Source organism: Octopus sinensis, linkage group LG3 (genome assembly GCF_006345805.1).
Source record: "Octopus sinensis linkage group LG3, ASM634580v1, whole genome shotgun sequence".
NCBI classification, from domain to species: Eukaryota; Metazoa; Mollusca; class Cephalopoda; order Octopoda; family Octopodidae; genus Octopus; species Octopus sinensis.
The window spans coordinates 5,667,094-5,684,304 of NC_042999.1; the positions used below are offsets into that span (position 1 = coordinate 5,667,094).

A 17,211-nucleotide genomic window follows, 5' to 3' on the forward strand; every position below is an offset into this window, starting at 1 on the left:
TTTTCTCCCCTGCCTCTTGATGAACGGTTGTTGTATTGTCGTGGAACGGCCCTTTATTTATTCCTGATACCTTTTACCTTGGATTATTTCAGATGTTCCATGTAGTTTCAATTTTGAGCCATATGTCAAAGATTTATATGGTTGTGTGTTGTGTCGTTTAAAAGCTGCAGACATCGATCAAGAAGTCAAAGAACGAGCCATCACTTGCATGTAAGACCATTTCTTTTATTTTATTTTGTGTGATGGTTTATTTTATTTCTTTTTTTTTTTTTACTACGGCCGATGCCAGACCCCCCTGGCACCTGTGCAGGTGGCACGTAAAAAGCACCCACTACACTCGCGGAGTGGTTGGCGTTAGGAAGGGCATCTAGCTGTAGAAACACTGCCGGATCAGACTGGAGCCTGGTGCAGCCTCCTGGCTTCCCAGACCCCGGTTGAACCGTCCAACCCGTGCTAGCGCGGAAAACGGACGTTTAAACGATGATAATGATGTACTGTTTCTTCAGTATGAGTTCCCATTATTTCCCCTGTTCATCATCATGGGACACAAAACTCTGCTTGCGAAGACCTGTTGAAGCAAGTGAAATCGAAATCGATCAAAAATCAATGGAAATTGTAGTTGTGATACCAGTGCCGGTGGCATGTAAAAGAACCATCCAAATGTGGCCATTGCCAGCACCGCCCCGACTGGCCTCTGTGCCGGTGGCATGTAAAAAGTACCAACCAATCGGGCCATTGCCAGCCTCACCTGGCACGTAAAAAGCACCCACTACACTCACGGAGTGGTTGGCGTTAGGAAGAGCATCCAGCTGTAGAAACACTGCCGGATCAGACTGGAGCCTGGTGCAGCCTCCTGGCTTCCCAGACCCCGGTCGAACCGTCCAACCCATGCTAGCAGGGAAAGCGGACGTTAAACGATGATGATGTTCAATGGAAATAACATAAATTAATTAGTATATATTATTAATCTTTAACCCTTTAGTGTTTAAACCGGCCATCTCTGGCCAGAACATTATTCTTGTTTTATGTTCAAGCTTGTGAGATTCAGCCTCTCACACCTACCCTACAATGTCATTCTAAAGATAGATAATCACACCATCAAAATCTTGGAGCTATGAGACAAGGCACAATTAATTCAAAACAATGTGAATAAATAAGTATTACATTTGACAGAGGAATCTGAACTCTAAAGGGTTAAATGTCTGTATTGGTGTAAGTAAAACATAAATAATTTAATTAAAGTGATGCTAATTACATTTACCCAGGGGTCAAATAATCCGTAACCTTGGAGACAGTTTAACAGAAGAATTGAAAACTTGTTTGCCAATCCTGTTAGAGCGCCTTAAAAATGAAATAACACGGTTAACTGCTGTCAATGCACTAACGATGATTGCTGGGTAAGTTTCGTTTACTTTTGTCTTTGATTAATAATTTTGAAATTTAATGGCTTACACTGACTGTTACAACTGCGCTGTGGAGGTCTTTCCACATTTGAGTGTATTTGAACATGTTAAATATAATTGTGTGCATATATTTTAATCATCACTGCTTAGTGTGCCATTCTTAGTCATTCCAGCTTGACAAAGCTTTGCACACACCAGCAAGTGTTTTTTTCTCTCTCTGTTTTGTTGCTGTTTAACCCTTTCGTTACCAACCCGGCTGAAATCGGCTCTGGCTCTTTAGTATAAATGTCTTGTTTTCATAAGTTTTGAATTAAAATCTTCTACCAAATTTTAGTCACAATTTATGTTCCTAACACTAGCTTAATGATAATGATGTTATTTTACTAAATTCTTTGTTATATTTAAAATAATTGGAAGAAACACAGAGCATCTCAAAATAAATACAGTAATGAAAGGGTTAAAAATAAGAATAGCAGTTCTTAGTGGACTATACATAATGGAGTCAGTGTCCTTAGCTGATGAAGCGTAATGACATAGAAACATGTTCTACGGTCTGATGATGTCATTTATAGCCCAGTCATGTGTTTTTCAAACATATTGTTTATAGCGAGAATTTCTCCCTAGAAACAGTTTCTACATACATACATACATTTACAGTTTCCTGTGTATTGTGTTTTTTCTTTGCTAAGTTAAAGCTTAGTTTATGCCTTTCCTGAATATATACATCGGATAGTGAGTCTAGAATATTAATGCGGCAGGACAGAGTCTTATTTCATTATTTTTGATATTTCATTGTACATTATCAGAGCAAATAATTACAATGTGTCTATGTTTTGCTTTCATTTAGTTTGCCCTCCATTTAGCTTTAAGTCAAAGGATAACTGTGTAGATTAAGCCTATCACAAGAAGTGTTGAATGCAAGGTGACACATTGAATACAATAGTTTGTAATAGTGCTAAATGGCCAGCAATTTTAAGATACTCTGGACCCCAGTAGTTAACTAGTACTTTCCATGTTAGAGTCTACATGAACATTAAATATAATTGTACACACCTATATTTCAACCATTGCTGCTCGGTGTGCTTGTTATATGTATACAGTAGGCGCAGGAGTGGCTGTGTGGTAAGTAGCTTGCTAACCAACCACATGGTTCCGGGTTCAGTCCCACTGCGTGGCATCTTGGGCAAGTGTCTTCTGCTATAGCCCCGGGCCGACCAATGCCTTGTGAGTGGATTTGGTAGACAGAAACTGAATTAGCCTGTCGTATATATGTATATATATATGTGTTTGTGTGTTTGTCCCCCTAGCATTGCTTGACAACTGATGCTGGTGTGTTTACGTCCCCGTCACCTAGCAGTTCGGCAAAAGAGACCGATAGAATAAGTACTGGGCTTACAAAGAATAAGTCCTGGGGCCGATTTGGTCGACTAAAGGCGGTGCTCCAGCATGGCCGCAGTCAAATGACTGAAACAAGTAAAATAGTAAAAGAGTAGTGAGCAAAAAAAAGAACAATTAATATTTTTTTAAATGTTGGAAAAGCTAATGAACGTACAAATTCACAATTGGTTTTGTAAACGTGGTTAACCATTAGCTAAATTCTGTGGAAAACCTAAGCTTGTATAATGGTTTTAATAAAAGTTAATAACACTAATACCAGTTTTGTCCAAATGTCTCATGAGCAAAATAAGAGAATGATAAGATTCCTTAAGAAATTTCTGGAAATTTCAAGCATTGTTTACGTTTGCAGGCTCAACATTATTACCCTCTCAGCATTGTGCTAGCTTCCGAATATGGCACATACTGGTTCAGTTCCAGTACGTAGCACTGTGGGCAAGTTTCTTCTACTATAGCCCTGAGCTGACCAAAGCCTTGTTGAGTGAAGTTGATAGTTGGAACCTGAAAGAAACCCTTTGTGTGTGTGTTCACTCAGTGATTGTAAACAATGGCTTTATTAGAATGCCGTTGGCTTGCAGTCTGCTATGAAAGCTTGTCTGGGCTGTTTGTTGTTTGCTAGACAACATTATTACCTCCCGTGGAAACAAATGGACGTTAGTGACAGGAAGGACATCAGGATGTGTAAAACTTTGCCCCAACATACTCTTGTCTAACCCATGCAAGCATGGAAAAGTAGATGTTAAAATGACGAGGGTGATGATTGCCTAGAGTAGCTGTAATGAAACTTAAAAGTAATGTAAAAGAAGTGATTGTGATATTTATTGGGTAAATATTGTGGAAGTCAAAAACAGATAGCCTAATATCTTTTCTAGCATTTTTTTGTTATATTTTGGAATGATCTTTCTTTTTTTTCTTTTTTTTTGCCAAATAAACACACAATATATTTTTTTCTTTACATGTTAATTACTGTTCTTATTTTATTATTTTAACTCATGTCCATTGTCCGGAAATCTTTTGTCACACATCTGTGACCTCTTCAGCGACACTTTTCATTTTCATGTGTGTTCTTGCCCCACTTATTCTATTCTCTTCTTCTAAGGTGTGTGTCCCTATTTGTGTGTGTATGTCATAGTTTTTAGCCACAGTGTAGCCTTCCCCTCAGCAGCCCCATCGTCTCATCCTGTTGCGCTGCTGCTGTCCTAAGACCCCAAAAATATGGTACGGTTCCTGTGTAAGTGTGTTTGCCCACGGTGTTGTCATCGTGGTAGTTGTTGTTATTGCCATCATTATCACTGCTTCTGTTGTTGTTAATCGTGTTGTTGACATTGTTGTGGTCGTCCATAAAATTTCTTGTGTGTGTGTGTGTATGGGTTCGCTTTGTATGTATCCATGCCCTTTATATAAATTTATTGTTTTTCTTATGCAATTATTTATGGTTTTTCCCTCACTTTTATATTCTCTCAACTTTTACTTTCAGTTCACCCTTAAAAATTGATTTACGTCCAATTTTGGTAAGTTCTGATAATTTTCTGCTACCAAGTTCTTGCTCTTTGTTGCTTTACCTGTAAATAAATGTTCAACCAAAATAGTTGTTAACTTCAAAAATGTTATTATTTTAAGGAAGAAGCTATACCAATTCTTGCAACTTTTCTGCGGAAGAATCATCGCGCTTTGAAACTGAAAACGTTGGCCTGTCTTGATGTTCTTGTAAAACATTATGGTAAGTGATCCAAATGGTCTTTCGTAAATATTTTCAATGAATAATTTTCATTCATTGTTCGACCATGGTCGAGACAATGGAATTTACTATGTTACGCCAGACCTCACGGTCCATCATAGTATTTATTATAGAGGTCCTGTTGCTGGATGCCTGTATCCCTGGAGATTACATCAGGGTAGGAGAGCGTGCGCCCTCTGGTATCGGGAGCAGATGGCTTCCAGAGGAGAACAGTAGAAATTACCTCATTTTCAGCTCTACAACAATGTCCAGCAAACTGGACTCTTCTACCTTTCACAAGAGATGACAGAGGTGGTAATTTCCCATATATTTGCATTTTGGTTGGATGATGCTTCCACGAGAGATTTTGAGCTCTCATAAGGAGGCGAGTGTAAGTTCCATCCAACCGCCCCTCAAGCTTCTTTGATAACGTCCAGGTTTCTGAGCCATAGAGTAGAATAGAATCAGTGAATAAAGAATGTCTTAGGTTGGATCCTTTTTTTGAGATTTTGGTAAATGTATTTAACCGAAAGGTTTGGAAATACGTTTGATTTCATTGTTTAGAGTTAAAAATTAAAATTCCTATTCAGTAAATATGGATGTTACTCTTTTACTTGTTTCAGTCATTTGACTGTAGCCATGCTGGAGCACCGCCTTTTAGTCGAGCAAATCGACCCCAGGACTTATTCTTTGTAAGCCTGGTACTTATTCTATCAGTCTCTTTTGCCGAACCGCTAAGTTACGGGGATGTAAACACACCAGCAGCGGTTGTCAAGCGATGTTGGGAGGACAAAGACAGGCACACAACACACACACACACATATATGACGGGCTTCTTTCAGTTTCCGTCTACCAGGTCCACTCACAGAGATTTGGTCGGCCCGAGGCTATAATAGAAGACACTTGCCCAAGGTGCCACACAGTGGGACTGAACCTGGAACCATGTGGTTGGTAAACAAGCTACTTACCACACAGCCACTCCTACACCTAAAGATATTTTATTTTCCTCTGTTAACTTCATAAGTGTACAAATAGAACTGGTTCAATGAGGATGTCTAGTTTCTCAAAAATATGTCTAGAGTTGTCCCCTATCCTTAACCGAACATAAGACTCCTTGCTGCAGGCTAACATTCAATTTTTAATCAATTTAACTTTCAGAGTTGTCTCTCAGAACTTTAATTAATTAAAATGTTTTTTAACTCACTACATTATATATGAGGGCATATATACTGGACTATTCCACAACACAGTGTTAAGTACCTCCACTGAAGTATTCCTCTACATAACTGATAGACTTGAGTTATAGATTATTAAGAGAATTACAGTAGAATTCCACCACGGAGATGATTTTGACTGAAAAAGATTATTTTCCCCCCTTATTGTTATAATTGTGCAAATGAAGGGAGATAAACCTGAAACAGTCATTTGTTAAGACCGTCTCTAGTTCTGTTTATTTGATAATGTATGGAATAAATGATTAATAGTAATTAAGGGTGAAGTGGATGAGGGTGGCAGAATGTTGGAACATACAGTTTCAAAGGCTATTGGAGGGTCTGATTTATGATAAATAAACTAGGAAATTTGCCATAGAGATCAATGTTGTCATTGCTCACATCTTAGTAAATGATGATTTTGATATTCTTTTCTATTCTTGGCACAAACTCCGAAATTTTTGGGGAGGGGGCCAATCGATTAGATCGACCCCAGTACACAACTGGAACTTAATTTAGTGACACCGAAAGGGTGAAAGGCAAAGTCGACCTCAGTGGAATTTGAACTTGGAACGTATTGACAGACAAAATACCTATTTCTTTACTACCCTCAAGGGGCTAAACACAGAGGGGACAAACAAGGACAGACAAACGTATTAAGTCGATTACATCGACCCCAGTGCGTAACTGGTACTTAATTTATCGACCCCAAAAGGATGAAAGGCAAAGTCGACCTCAGCGGAATTTGAACTCGGAACGTAATGACAGACGAAATACCACTAAACATTTCGCCCGGTGTGCTAACGACTCTGCCAGCTCACCACTTTGATGATTTTGATATTAAGTGATGAGTCATGTGTTTGTCTCTTATAACAAACACTACACGGCAATTAAGAATAGATAAAAAACGGTTCTTTGGGCGCCAGAACTAGTTTTCTCAGTCCTTGATAGTGAAGAGGCATTAAAATTCATGTTTAAGAAATCTTAAAGACAAAAACTTTCTTTCTTCTTCAGGTGTTTATTTGACTCCAGACATGATTGGCAACATGATGGAGGAAATGCCACCACTAATAAATGAAAATGATCTGCATGTGTCACAAGTAAGTCAGCTTTTCTTATTTTGATTGTCGTAAAAGAATAACCTTTGTAAAATGAATCATCATCATCGTTTAACGTCCATTTTCCATACTAGCATGGGTTGGACGGTTCGACTGGGGTCTGGGAAGCCAGGAGGCTGCACCAGGCTCGAGACCAATCTGGCAGTGCTTCTACAGCTGGATACCCTTCCTAATGCCAACCACTCCGTGAGTGTAGTGGGTGCTTTTTACGATCAGTTGGTGCTTTTTACGTGCCACTGGCACAGGTATCACAATTACAATTTCCATTTGATATTTATTTTGATGCTGATGTACTCGACTCAATAGGTCTCCTCAAGCACAGCAGGTCATGTGCCACCGGCACAGAAGCCAGTCAAGGCGGCGCTGGCATCGGCCACGTTCAGATGGTGCTGTTTTTGTTTTGTTTTTTTCTCCCTTTCCTTTCTTTCCTCCTGCATCTGTAGAATGAAAAGTGTTCTTACCATTCTTTAATGGTAAGTGTGATAGTGCAGATGATGTGTGAAGGTTAGAGAGGAATGGGGTGAGTTTGCTTCACTGATGTGTAACGATGGGGTTGTATGAAGACCAGTGCAGAGATGAGCCGAGAGAGAACCTGGGCATAAGACCAGAGTGTGTTTAGTATTGACCTGTGATGTGGACAAAGAATGATGGAGGAAAGAAGACCAAGATGAGTTGTGTGTTGCTGGAAATTAAAACACACAAAATCTGACTAAAAACAAAAGTTACTGCCATGTTTTGGGGAGGGGGCCAGTCGATTAGATCGACCCTAGTACACAACTGGTACTTAATTTATCGACCAGGAAAGGATGAAAGGCAAAGTCGACCTCAGCGGAATTTGAACTTGGAATGTAATGATAGACAGAATACCGCTAAGCATTTCGCCTGGTGTGCTAACGTTTCTGCCAGTTCGCCACCTTGATAATTTATGATAATTTGTAATATAATTAATTTAGTAATTTAATTGGTTAAATGAATTAAAACATGCTTTTTTTTGTAATTTCAGCTGACACTAAATCTTCTAACATCCATCTTACATATACATCCTCCATCCATGACTAACATCCAAGATAAGATGTTACCCCAGATCTTGTTATTAGTCCAGTCACCTTTGTTACAAGGTGGGGCCCTAGACTCAATACTTGAATTCTTTCAGGCTCTTGTCAATGCTGACCTACCAAAACTTGCATCCAGAGATCTACTTTTGGTAACTATCATTTCATTATTATTTACTTATTGTTCCTGGCATTCTTTGTTGTAAATTTATTGGAATAACATTTGTCTAAACATCAAAGTCTGATGACTGAGCAGAATTGCATTTATCATAAGTAGAATGCATTTTGATGGATACACTTTAGCATTCGAACCAGCCATATTTGGCCTAAATTTATGGGGGAAATGACCAGATCTGGCCTGTCCCACCTATTCTACTATGTAATTCATCATCATCATCATCATCGTTTAATGTCCACTTTCCATGCTAGCATGGGTTGGACAATTGACTGAGGGCTGGCGAACCAGATGGCTGCACCAGGCCTCAATCTTAATCTTGCAGAGTTTCTACAGCTGGATGCCCTTCCTAACACCAACCACTCCGAGAATGTAGTGGGTGCTTTTACGTGCCACCGGCATGGGGCCGGTCAGGCAGTACTGGTAACGATCTCGCTCGAATGGTGTCTTTTACATGCCACGGGCATGGAGGCCAGATAGCCGTTCTGGCAATGATCACATTACATCATTGAAATCTCAAAGGTATGAAGTAAGGCATGATTAATTCAAAACAATTTGAATAAAATAGTACATTTGACAGAATAATATGAATGCTAAGGGTGTTAAAATATATTAGTTGCTAGAAACCATCATCATTGTTCGACCGTGGTTGAGACAATGGAATTTACCATGCTACGCCAGACTTCACGGTCCATCATGGCATTACGGGGGTCCTGTTGCTGGATGCCTGTATCCCTGGAGATTACATCAGGGTAGGAGAGTGTGCGCCCTCTGGTATTGCGAGTAGATGGCTTCCAGAGGAGAAGAGTAGAAATTACCTCTTTTTCAGCTCTACAACAATGTCCAGCAAACTGGACTCTCCTACCTTTCACAAGAGATGACACAGGTGGTAGTTTCCCATATATTTGTACTTTGGTTGGATGGCGCTTCCACGAGAGATTTTGAGCTCTCATAAGGAGGCGAGTGTAAGTTCCATCCAACCGCCCCTCAAGCTTCTTTGATAACATCCAGGTTTCTGAGCCATATAGTAGAATTGGTTCGACTGTGGCTTTGAAGATTTCAAGTTTGAAGTCTCTACTTAGATTTGATGACCAGATCTTATGCATGTCATTACAGGCTGAGCAGGCCATACCCTTTCTAGTTAGAAAGTCTTTTCCAGATGATGATATGTATGACCCAAGATATTTGTAATCAGAAACCAAACTGGTCCTAATGTTTGTGTGGAGATTCATGCTTTTGGTCAGCTGTCTTCTTGTCCATTCAGTTTGAAACTATTTCCCTTACATTACTGATAGCCTTTAGAAAGGCATCAATGTTTCATCCTGTGTTTGTGTGTGTATCATCATCATCATCATTGTCATTTAACACCGGCTTTCCATGCTGGGATGGGTTAAACGGTTTTGACTGGAACTGGTAAATCAGAGAGCTGCACCAGCTTCCAGTCTGATTTGGCTTGGTTTCTACAGCTGGATGCCCTTACTATATATATCATCATCATCATCGTTTAATATCCATTTTCCATGCTGGCATGGGTTGGACAGTTTGACTGACGCCTGGCAAGCCAGAAGGCTGCACCAGGCCCCAATCTGATCTGGCAATGTTTCTACAATTGGGTGCCCTTCTTAACGCCAACCACTCCAAGAACGTATGGGTGCTTTTTATGTGCCACCGGCACAGGAGCCAGTCAGGCAGGCCTGGCATTAATCACATTCGGATAGTGCTTTTTACATGCCACTGTCACTGGAGCCAGTCAGGTGGACCTGGCATCATCCACATTCGGATGGTGCTTTTTTCATGCCACCAGCACAAGAGCCAGTCAGTGGGTACTATCATCAACCATGTTCAGATGAGGGTAAACTGGTCTCTCTCTCTCATCATCATCATCATCATCATCATTTAGCGTCCGTTTTCCATGCTAGCATGGGTTGGATGGTTCAGCTGGGGTCTGTGAAGCTGGAAGGCTTCATCAGGCCCAGTCAGATCTGGCAGTGTTTCTACGGCTGGATGCCCTTCCTAACGCCAACCACTCCGTGAGTGTAGTGGGTGCTTTTTACGTGCCACCCGCACAGGTGCCAGACAGAGCTGGCAAACGGACACGAACGGATGGTGCTTTTACGTGCCACCAACACGGGGGCCAGACAGAGCTGGCAAACGGCCACGAAACGGATGGTGCTTTTACGTGTCACTGGCACGGGGGCCAGGCGAGGCTCATTCTCTCTCTCTCTATATATATATATAAAATCTCTGTCAAAGAAACCTAGAGCCATGCTGTCTCTATTATTGCTTCTATTTTTTTTTTTCTTGATAAGAACTTGTTGAATTATCTTTGCTTAAAATAAGCATTCTCAGCAAGTTTAATTAGGATATATAAATATATATAAATATAAACTTGCTCTTTCTAGATTCAGATATTTATATAAATCATTGTTACATTGAACACCAACAATTTACAATGAGCAATTAATGATTTAATTTAATTAATTTTCATTTATTTCTGTAGATGCTCATTACACCTGTATATAATCCTGTGTCTGGGGTGCAATCAAGTAATGCTGTTTTAGCTGTACATAAACAGGTAAAAAAAACATTTAATGTATTCTTTTTAAAAAGTCTGTGTTTGTCTTGTTGTTTTAAGAATAACTATGGATGGCTTTTGTTTTGTTCCAGGCATTTCATTCGATTGCCAAGTGTGTTGCTGCTATAATAAGTCAGACAGAAGCTCCCAAAGTTATTAACCAGTTTGTAGCAGATATTAGGGTAAGTATTTGACATTGACTTTATCAACCATTTTAATTATTTCCAAATACATCATCATCAAAAAATCAAATGGAAATTGTAGTTGTGATACCTGCGCTGGTGGCACGTAAAAAGCACCAACCGATCGTGGCCGTTGCCAGCCTGCCCTGGCACATAAGAAGCACCCACTACACTCATGGAGTGGTTAGCGTTAGGAAGGGCATCCAGCTATAGAAACACTGCCAGATCAGACTGGAGCCTGGTGCAGCCTCCTGGCCTCTCAGACCCTGGTCGAACCGTCCAACCCATGCTAGCATGGAAAACGGATGCTAAATGATGATGATGATAATTGCCCATAGGGGGAAATTATGTATTTGGTATGTTTGGCATTATTACCTCGTAGAGCCCCTGCTAATATCTTGAAATATGCTGTGTTGAAATCTGACAGCAACCCGACAGGTACTGGTAATACGTACAAAAGCACCTATGCTGTCACCATATAATAAAAAAAGGGCCTGTGCTGGTACCATGTAAAAGCATCTGTGCCAGTGTCACATAAAAAGGGCTTGTGCTGGTGGCACATATAAAAGTCACCAGTGCACTCAGTAAAGCAGTTGGCATCAGTGAGAGCAGCCAGCCATAGAAACCATGCCAAACCAGATGACTGAAGCATAGTGCAGCCCTCCTGATTGCCAGCTCCTGTCAAACTGCCCAACCCATGCCAGCATGGAAAACAGACATGAAATAATAAGGATAGTGGTGGTGGCAGTGGTGGCTGTATTTGGCTAAAGTCCATTTTGATTTTTGTATCATAGCAATGCAATATGACACCTTATTCTGTTTAGAAGAATTACTCGGTAAAGTGGTTGGCACTAGGACAGGCTTTCAACTGTAGAAACCATACCAAAACTGAGATTGCAGCCTTGTGGCTTGCCAGGCCCTGTAATACTGTCCAACCCATGCCAGCATGGAAAGTGGATGTTAAATGATGAGGAGGAAGAGGATGATATTCTGTAGTTTCTATTAGATCAACAATTTATAGGAGAGAGAGAGAGGGCGCTGTAGTTGATTGTGATGACATGAAAGGTAAATACCCTGACAGGATGGGAACTTGGAAAGTAGACAGGGTGAAAGTAAATTACTGGGAAGCATTTAGTATAGGGTTCTACCTCTTCTACTGGAGTTTACTTCAATCTTTTATAATTCTTAATTAATGTTAATTAATTGTTTCATGTCTCTCTTTTCAGCATGCAAAGGCCTCTGATTCTGTGAAGCTGTTTTCTTTATTAGCTCTAGGGGAGATTGGCCGACAAATGTAAGTAGCTTTGTTACACACTTCCTAGCCTTCCATTTGTGACCATCTCATCGTTTTATAGAACTAATTTTATAAAAACATATTTGGCACAGTTTTTTAAGAATCCCTTCTAAGCTGGTCTTGTTGGTTGTATGTCATCCATTTATCTGATATTATCCAAGCACTGCATGGTAATTCTATGTCTTGTTTCTTTATCAAGAACAATGACAAAACTACATCTCTTTGCATCATGCCTCTCACCCACCCACAAACCATTGGTGATGGTGCCATGTAAAAAGCACCCAGTAAAGTGTTTGTCGTTAGGAAGGGCATCCAGCCATAGAAACCATGTCAAACCAAACTATGAAACTTGGTGCAGCCTCTGGCCTTGCCACCTCCTGTCAAAATGTCCAACCCATACCAGCATGGAAAACGGACGATAAATGACGATCTGTGTATTTTAAACCCTTTTGTTACCAACCCGGCTGAAACTGCCTCTGGCTCTGTAGTACAAATGTCTTGTTTTCATAAGTTCTGAATTAAAATCTTCCACCAAACCTTAGTCACAATTTATGTTCCTAACACTAGCTTAATGATAACTGAGTTATTTTGCTAAATTTTTCGTTATAATTAAAGTAATTGAAAGAAACACAGAGCACCTCAAAATAAATGCAGTAACGAAAGGGTTAAACCTGGAGACAACTGTTGATTCATCATTAATTATATTTTAGATTTTGATTCTTGTGATATTGCTTTATCATAAAAATTGTATTAGTGTCTGTCTGATTTGAAATTTAAATTTGACCACAGAAGGGATGGTCATGATAAGGATATTAATAAATGTAAAAATTGCTGAATCAACAAAAAAAATGACAGGATTGTCATGTTTGGAAGATTTGAAAAATAAACTCTGTAGCCATTAAAAGCTGGGACGGTCACAGTTACAAAGCTTATCTTAGTAATATTGAAAAAAATTGCTGATCCATAAAAAAAAAGCAAGATTGACATGATTGGAATTCAAATGTTTTGTTAATAAATTTTGATTATTTTTCACTCAACCATTGAAATTTGCATATTTTCACACACACACACACACACTGATATATATATATATATCATCATCATCATCATCGTCGTTTAACGTCCGTTCTCCATGCTAGCATGGGTTGGACGGTTCGACCGGGGTTCTGGGAAGCGAGAAGGCTGCACCAGGCTCCAGTCTAATTTGGCAATGTTTCTACAGCTGGATGCCCTTCCTAAATATATATATAAAGGGAAAGTTTACTAAAATAAACAAAAGACGAAGGCAGGTGGAGTACAAACAAACAAATGTATTAGTATGGCGCTCAGGAATAGAAATAGAAAAAGTCTTTTACGTTTCGAGCCTACGCTCTTCAACAGAAAGATACACAGAAAAAAACAAGGAGAGAAAAAAATGCGTGTAGGAGCTAACGATCTATCATGGCATCCTGACATATATATATAAAGTCAGCGAGCTGACAGAGTTATTAGCATGTTGGGCGACATGCGTAACTGTATTTCGTCTGCTGTTACGTTCTGAGTTCAAATTCCACCGAGGTCGACTTTGCTTTTCATCTTTTCGGGGTCAATGAATTAAGTACCAGTTACGCACTGGGGTCGAGGTAATCAACTTAATCCGTTTGTTTGTCTTCTCTGTGTTTAGCCCTTTGTGGGTAGTAAAGAAATATATATATATATATATAGAGAGAGAGAGATAGATATATATTCATTCCTTCCCATGACTTTCATCAATGTTCCTGCAGTAAGGCTTTCACTTCCACACACGCCAGCTTAATTTAATTTGTCCTTAGTCGAAAGACACCTATCATTTGTAATTGTGTACCATTTCTCCGTTTTTTTCCGTCCTTGTTATTGTATATACATTCGCTTGCTTTCTTCCAAAGAATCTAGTGCTCTTAGCTTAGATTCTCTTGGGGCCAGCCATATTAAAGCAGTCACGAGAGTAACTGGCCAAAACTGCAAAGACAATCTGGTACTTGACTGAAGATTGAAAACTCCAAATGCCCCGTCCTTGTTTTTACTTGTCCTTTTTTTGTATCGTCAACTGTCCGAATGTTTTGTTGTCGCCAGTCACATTCTTGTTCCATTTTATATATCTATATACATAGAGAGAGAAGGGTGGGGAGAGACACACACATAAATTCACTCTTAGTAAATAGATTGTTGTTATTAGGGCATCCAGTCATAGAAACCACACCAAAACAGATGACTGGAGCCTGGTGCAGCTCTGAGGCTTTCCAGCTCCTGTCAAACTGTCCAACCCATACCAGCATGGAAAACAGACATTAGATGATGATGATATAGAGGCCACGGGTTATGGTCTCACCATAACCCGTGGCCTCTACATGGGATGTAGCCAGTCCACTTATGCATACCTTTCCTTCTTGGGACACAAAACTCTAATTGTGAAGACTTGTTGAGGCAAGTGAGAATCGAAATCAATCAACATTAATGGAAATTGCAACTGTGATACCAGTGCCGGTGGCACGTAACTATCCGAACGTGGCCGTTGCCAGTGCCGCCCTGACTGGCCTCGTGCCGGTGGCACGTAAAAAGCACCATCTGTTCGTGGCCGTTGCCAGCCTCGCCTGGCCCCCATGCCGGCGGCATGTAAAAAGCACCATCCATCCGTGGCCGTTTGCCAGCTCCGTCTGGCACCTAAAAAGCACCCACTACCGTCACGGAGTGGTTGGCGTTAGGAAGAGCATCCAGCTGTAGAAACATTGCCAGATCAGACTGGGCCTGGTGCAGCCTTCTGGCTTCCCAGACCCCAGTTGAACTGTCCAACCCATGCTAGCATGGAAAGCGGACGCTAAACGATGATGATGATGATAATTGTACTGGATAATAGGATACAAATATGTATATATAGATACATACACACATATATATATATATCCAGATACTCACACACACGTATATAGGGAAAATTAACAAAAGACGATGACAGGTGGTGTAGACAACAAACAGATGTATTAGTTTAACATTCGGGAAGTGGAAAAGTCTTTAATGTTTTGAGCCTACGCTCTTCCACAGAAAGGAACAAGGAGAGAAAATAAAGAATGTGTAGTGGCTAGCGATCTCTATATATATATATATAATATTAATTTATAAAAATAGGGTAAAGTAAAATAATTTACTTTACCACACACCAAGCTTTTTAGAAATAGCAGCCAAAAATTTGGCTATTTCTTCAACTGCAAGAAAAAGTTGAAGAAATAGCCAAATTTTTGGCTGCTATTTCTAAAAAGCTCGGTGTGTGGTAAAGTAAAATAATTTACTTTACCCTATTTTTATAAATTAATATTTCAAATATACTGTAAATGGTCTTTTTACATACGGAACACTGCTCGGTCGAATTAATTAATAATTAATTAATTCTACCCTTTTTTATTGACAATATGTATATATATATATATATATATATATATATCTACCATATATTTGTGAAAAGGGCAGATGTTGTCTCACAAGCAGTTGTGCAGGCAAAAGTGTTAGTAAATGTGGTTGGAATGACCTGAAAATTTGCACACCTATGTTAAAAGTGCTGGGGAGTTTGCATGGCAACTTTGAGTTTGCTCAATTGAAAGGCAAAATTCTAGGGCAAAATTCCTCATTGTTAAAATGTGGCCCAAGTAGACCCAAATGAAACTGGTTTATAATACTAGTATGTATGTATGTGTGTATATATATATATAGAGAGAGAGAGAGAGAAATTGTTTTAAATCTTTGAGTGAGAGATGTACAGTAACAGTATCAGATAGTGATGTTTATATGTCAACATAACGTGGCAGTCCTTTACAGGACGATGTTACTGTTGTTATAGCCCCAGGAAAATATCTTTTCCAGCTGGCTATTGACACACAGCTGTGCCCTAAAGGATAGCTATCTATTTACTAAGAACAAATTTATATCTGTGAGTGTGTGTCTCTCTCTTTAAATGTGTGTCCTCTATAGAACTTCCACGTTGTGTTGGCATATAAACATTACTATATATATATATGTATATATACACACACATATATATACATATATATATATATATATATATATATATAGGTAAAATAGAAGTTGAAAATGCACTTAGAATAGTTAAAATGTTTTATTTTTATTGTATTTAAATATTTAACCAGTTTCACAAGTTTCATTGATTTTTCAGAAAGTTGAAATAGAATGACGTGACTTATGTTGCAGCTGTCTTTGCTCCTGACTAGTGTTTGAAGCTTGCCCTAATTTAATCTTTAAACATAACTATTCTCAGTGCATTTTCAACTTTTATTTTACCTATGTTTCTAACTGTGTGGAATGAAATAACTTTCTCTCTCTCTCTCTCTCTCTCTATATATATATATATATATATAAATAGGGGTTTGTATGATTGTGTATAGAAGGATATATATTATTCAAAGGAATTCCAACTCTATCTGCTTTTTATGTTTTATTTATATTCTTTATAATGTTAATGTAGAATATATAGTATAGATATATATATATATATATATAGTAAAATGAAATGAAGTATTGATTGTCTTATTGAATAGATGAAATATTGAATATCAAATATTAGGGGACTAGTATACTTTCTTGCATTTTAGCAGTCTTCAAGGTCCCAGGTTGTGACAGGAATGTTTCAACTATATATATATCTTTATATATATAAAACTGAGAATGTGTGTCTGTCTGTGTGTTTCCCTAAAACTTGAGAACTACACAACCAATTTCATTCAAATTTTACACATGCCTTACTTAGGGTCCATGTAGTTTCATGGGTAAAAAAAAATGTTCAACTTCTTGCCTAGAGCGAGCCCATAGCAATATCATATCTCCACTATTTCAGTATTACGTGTTAAAAGTGAAACAAAAATATTTCTCTATTTTATGTCAGATGCTTTCACTTTAACAATAAAAATAATAATAACAATTTAATTATATGTAGTAAGTAATAATTAAAATCAAACTAAAGTATAATATAAGTAAAAATAGCAATTGGTATAAAATTGCATCAATGATTTGAACTTGAATAAGTGGTTTCACATGAATGGGAATAAATTAAAAATAAAATTAGCGT

The 17,211-nt window shown here is 38.8% G+C and overlaps 1 protein-coding gene across 1 annotated transcript in view; it reads left to right on the forward strand.

The window, feature by feature from the left end:
• Positions 1-17,211, forward strand: part of LOC115209274 (cullin-associated NEDD8-dissociated protein 1) — an 86,926-nt gene that overhangs the window by 42,787 nt on the left and 26,928 nt on the right. The window contains exons 16-24 of the mRNA XM_029777581.2: positions 93-210; positions 1,266-1,397; positions 4,276-4,309; positions 4,419-4,518; positions 6,741-6,826; positions 7,848-8,048; positions 10,572-10,646; positions 10,739-10,828; positions 12,055-12,122. Coding sequence (XP_029633441.1) covers positions 93-210; positions 1,266-1,397; positions 4,276-4,309; positions 4,419-4,518; positions 6,741-6,826; positions 7,848-8,048; positions 10,572-10,646; positions 10,739-10,828; positions 12,055-12,122 — 904 coding nt within the window. The remainder of the gene's footprint in view (positions 1-92; positions 211-1,265; positions 1,398-4,275; positions 4,310-4,418; positions 4,519-6,740; positions 6,827-7,847; positions 8,049-10,571; positions 10,647-10,738; positions 10,829-12,054; positions 12,123-17,211) is intronic.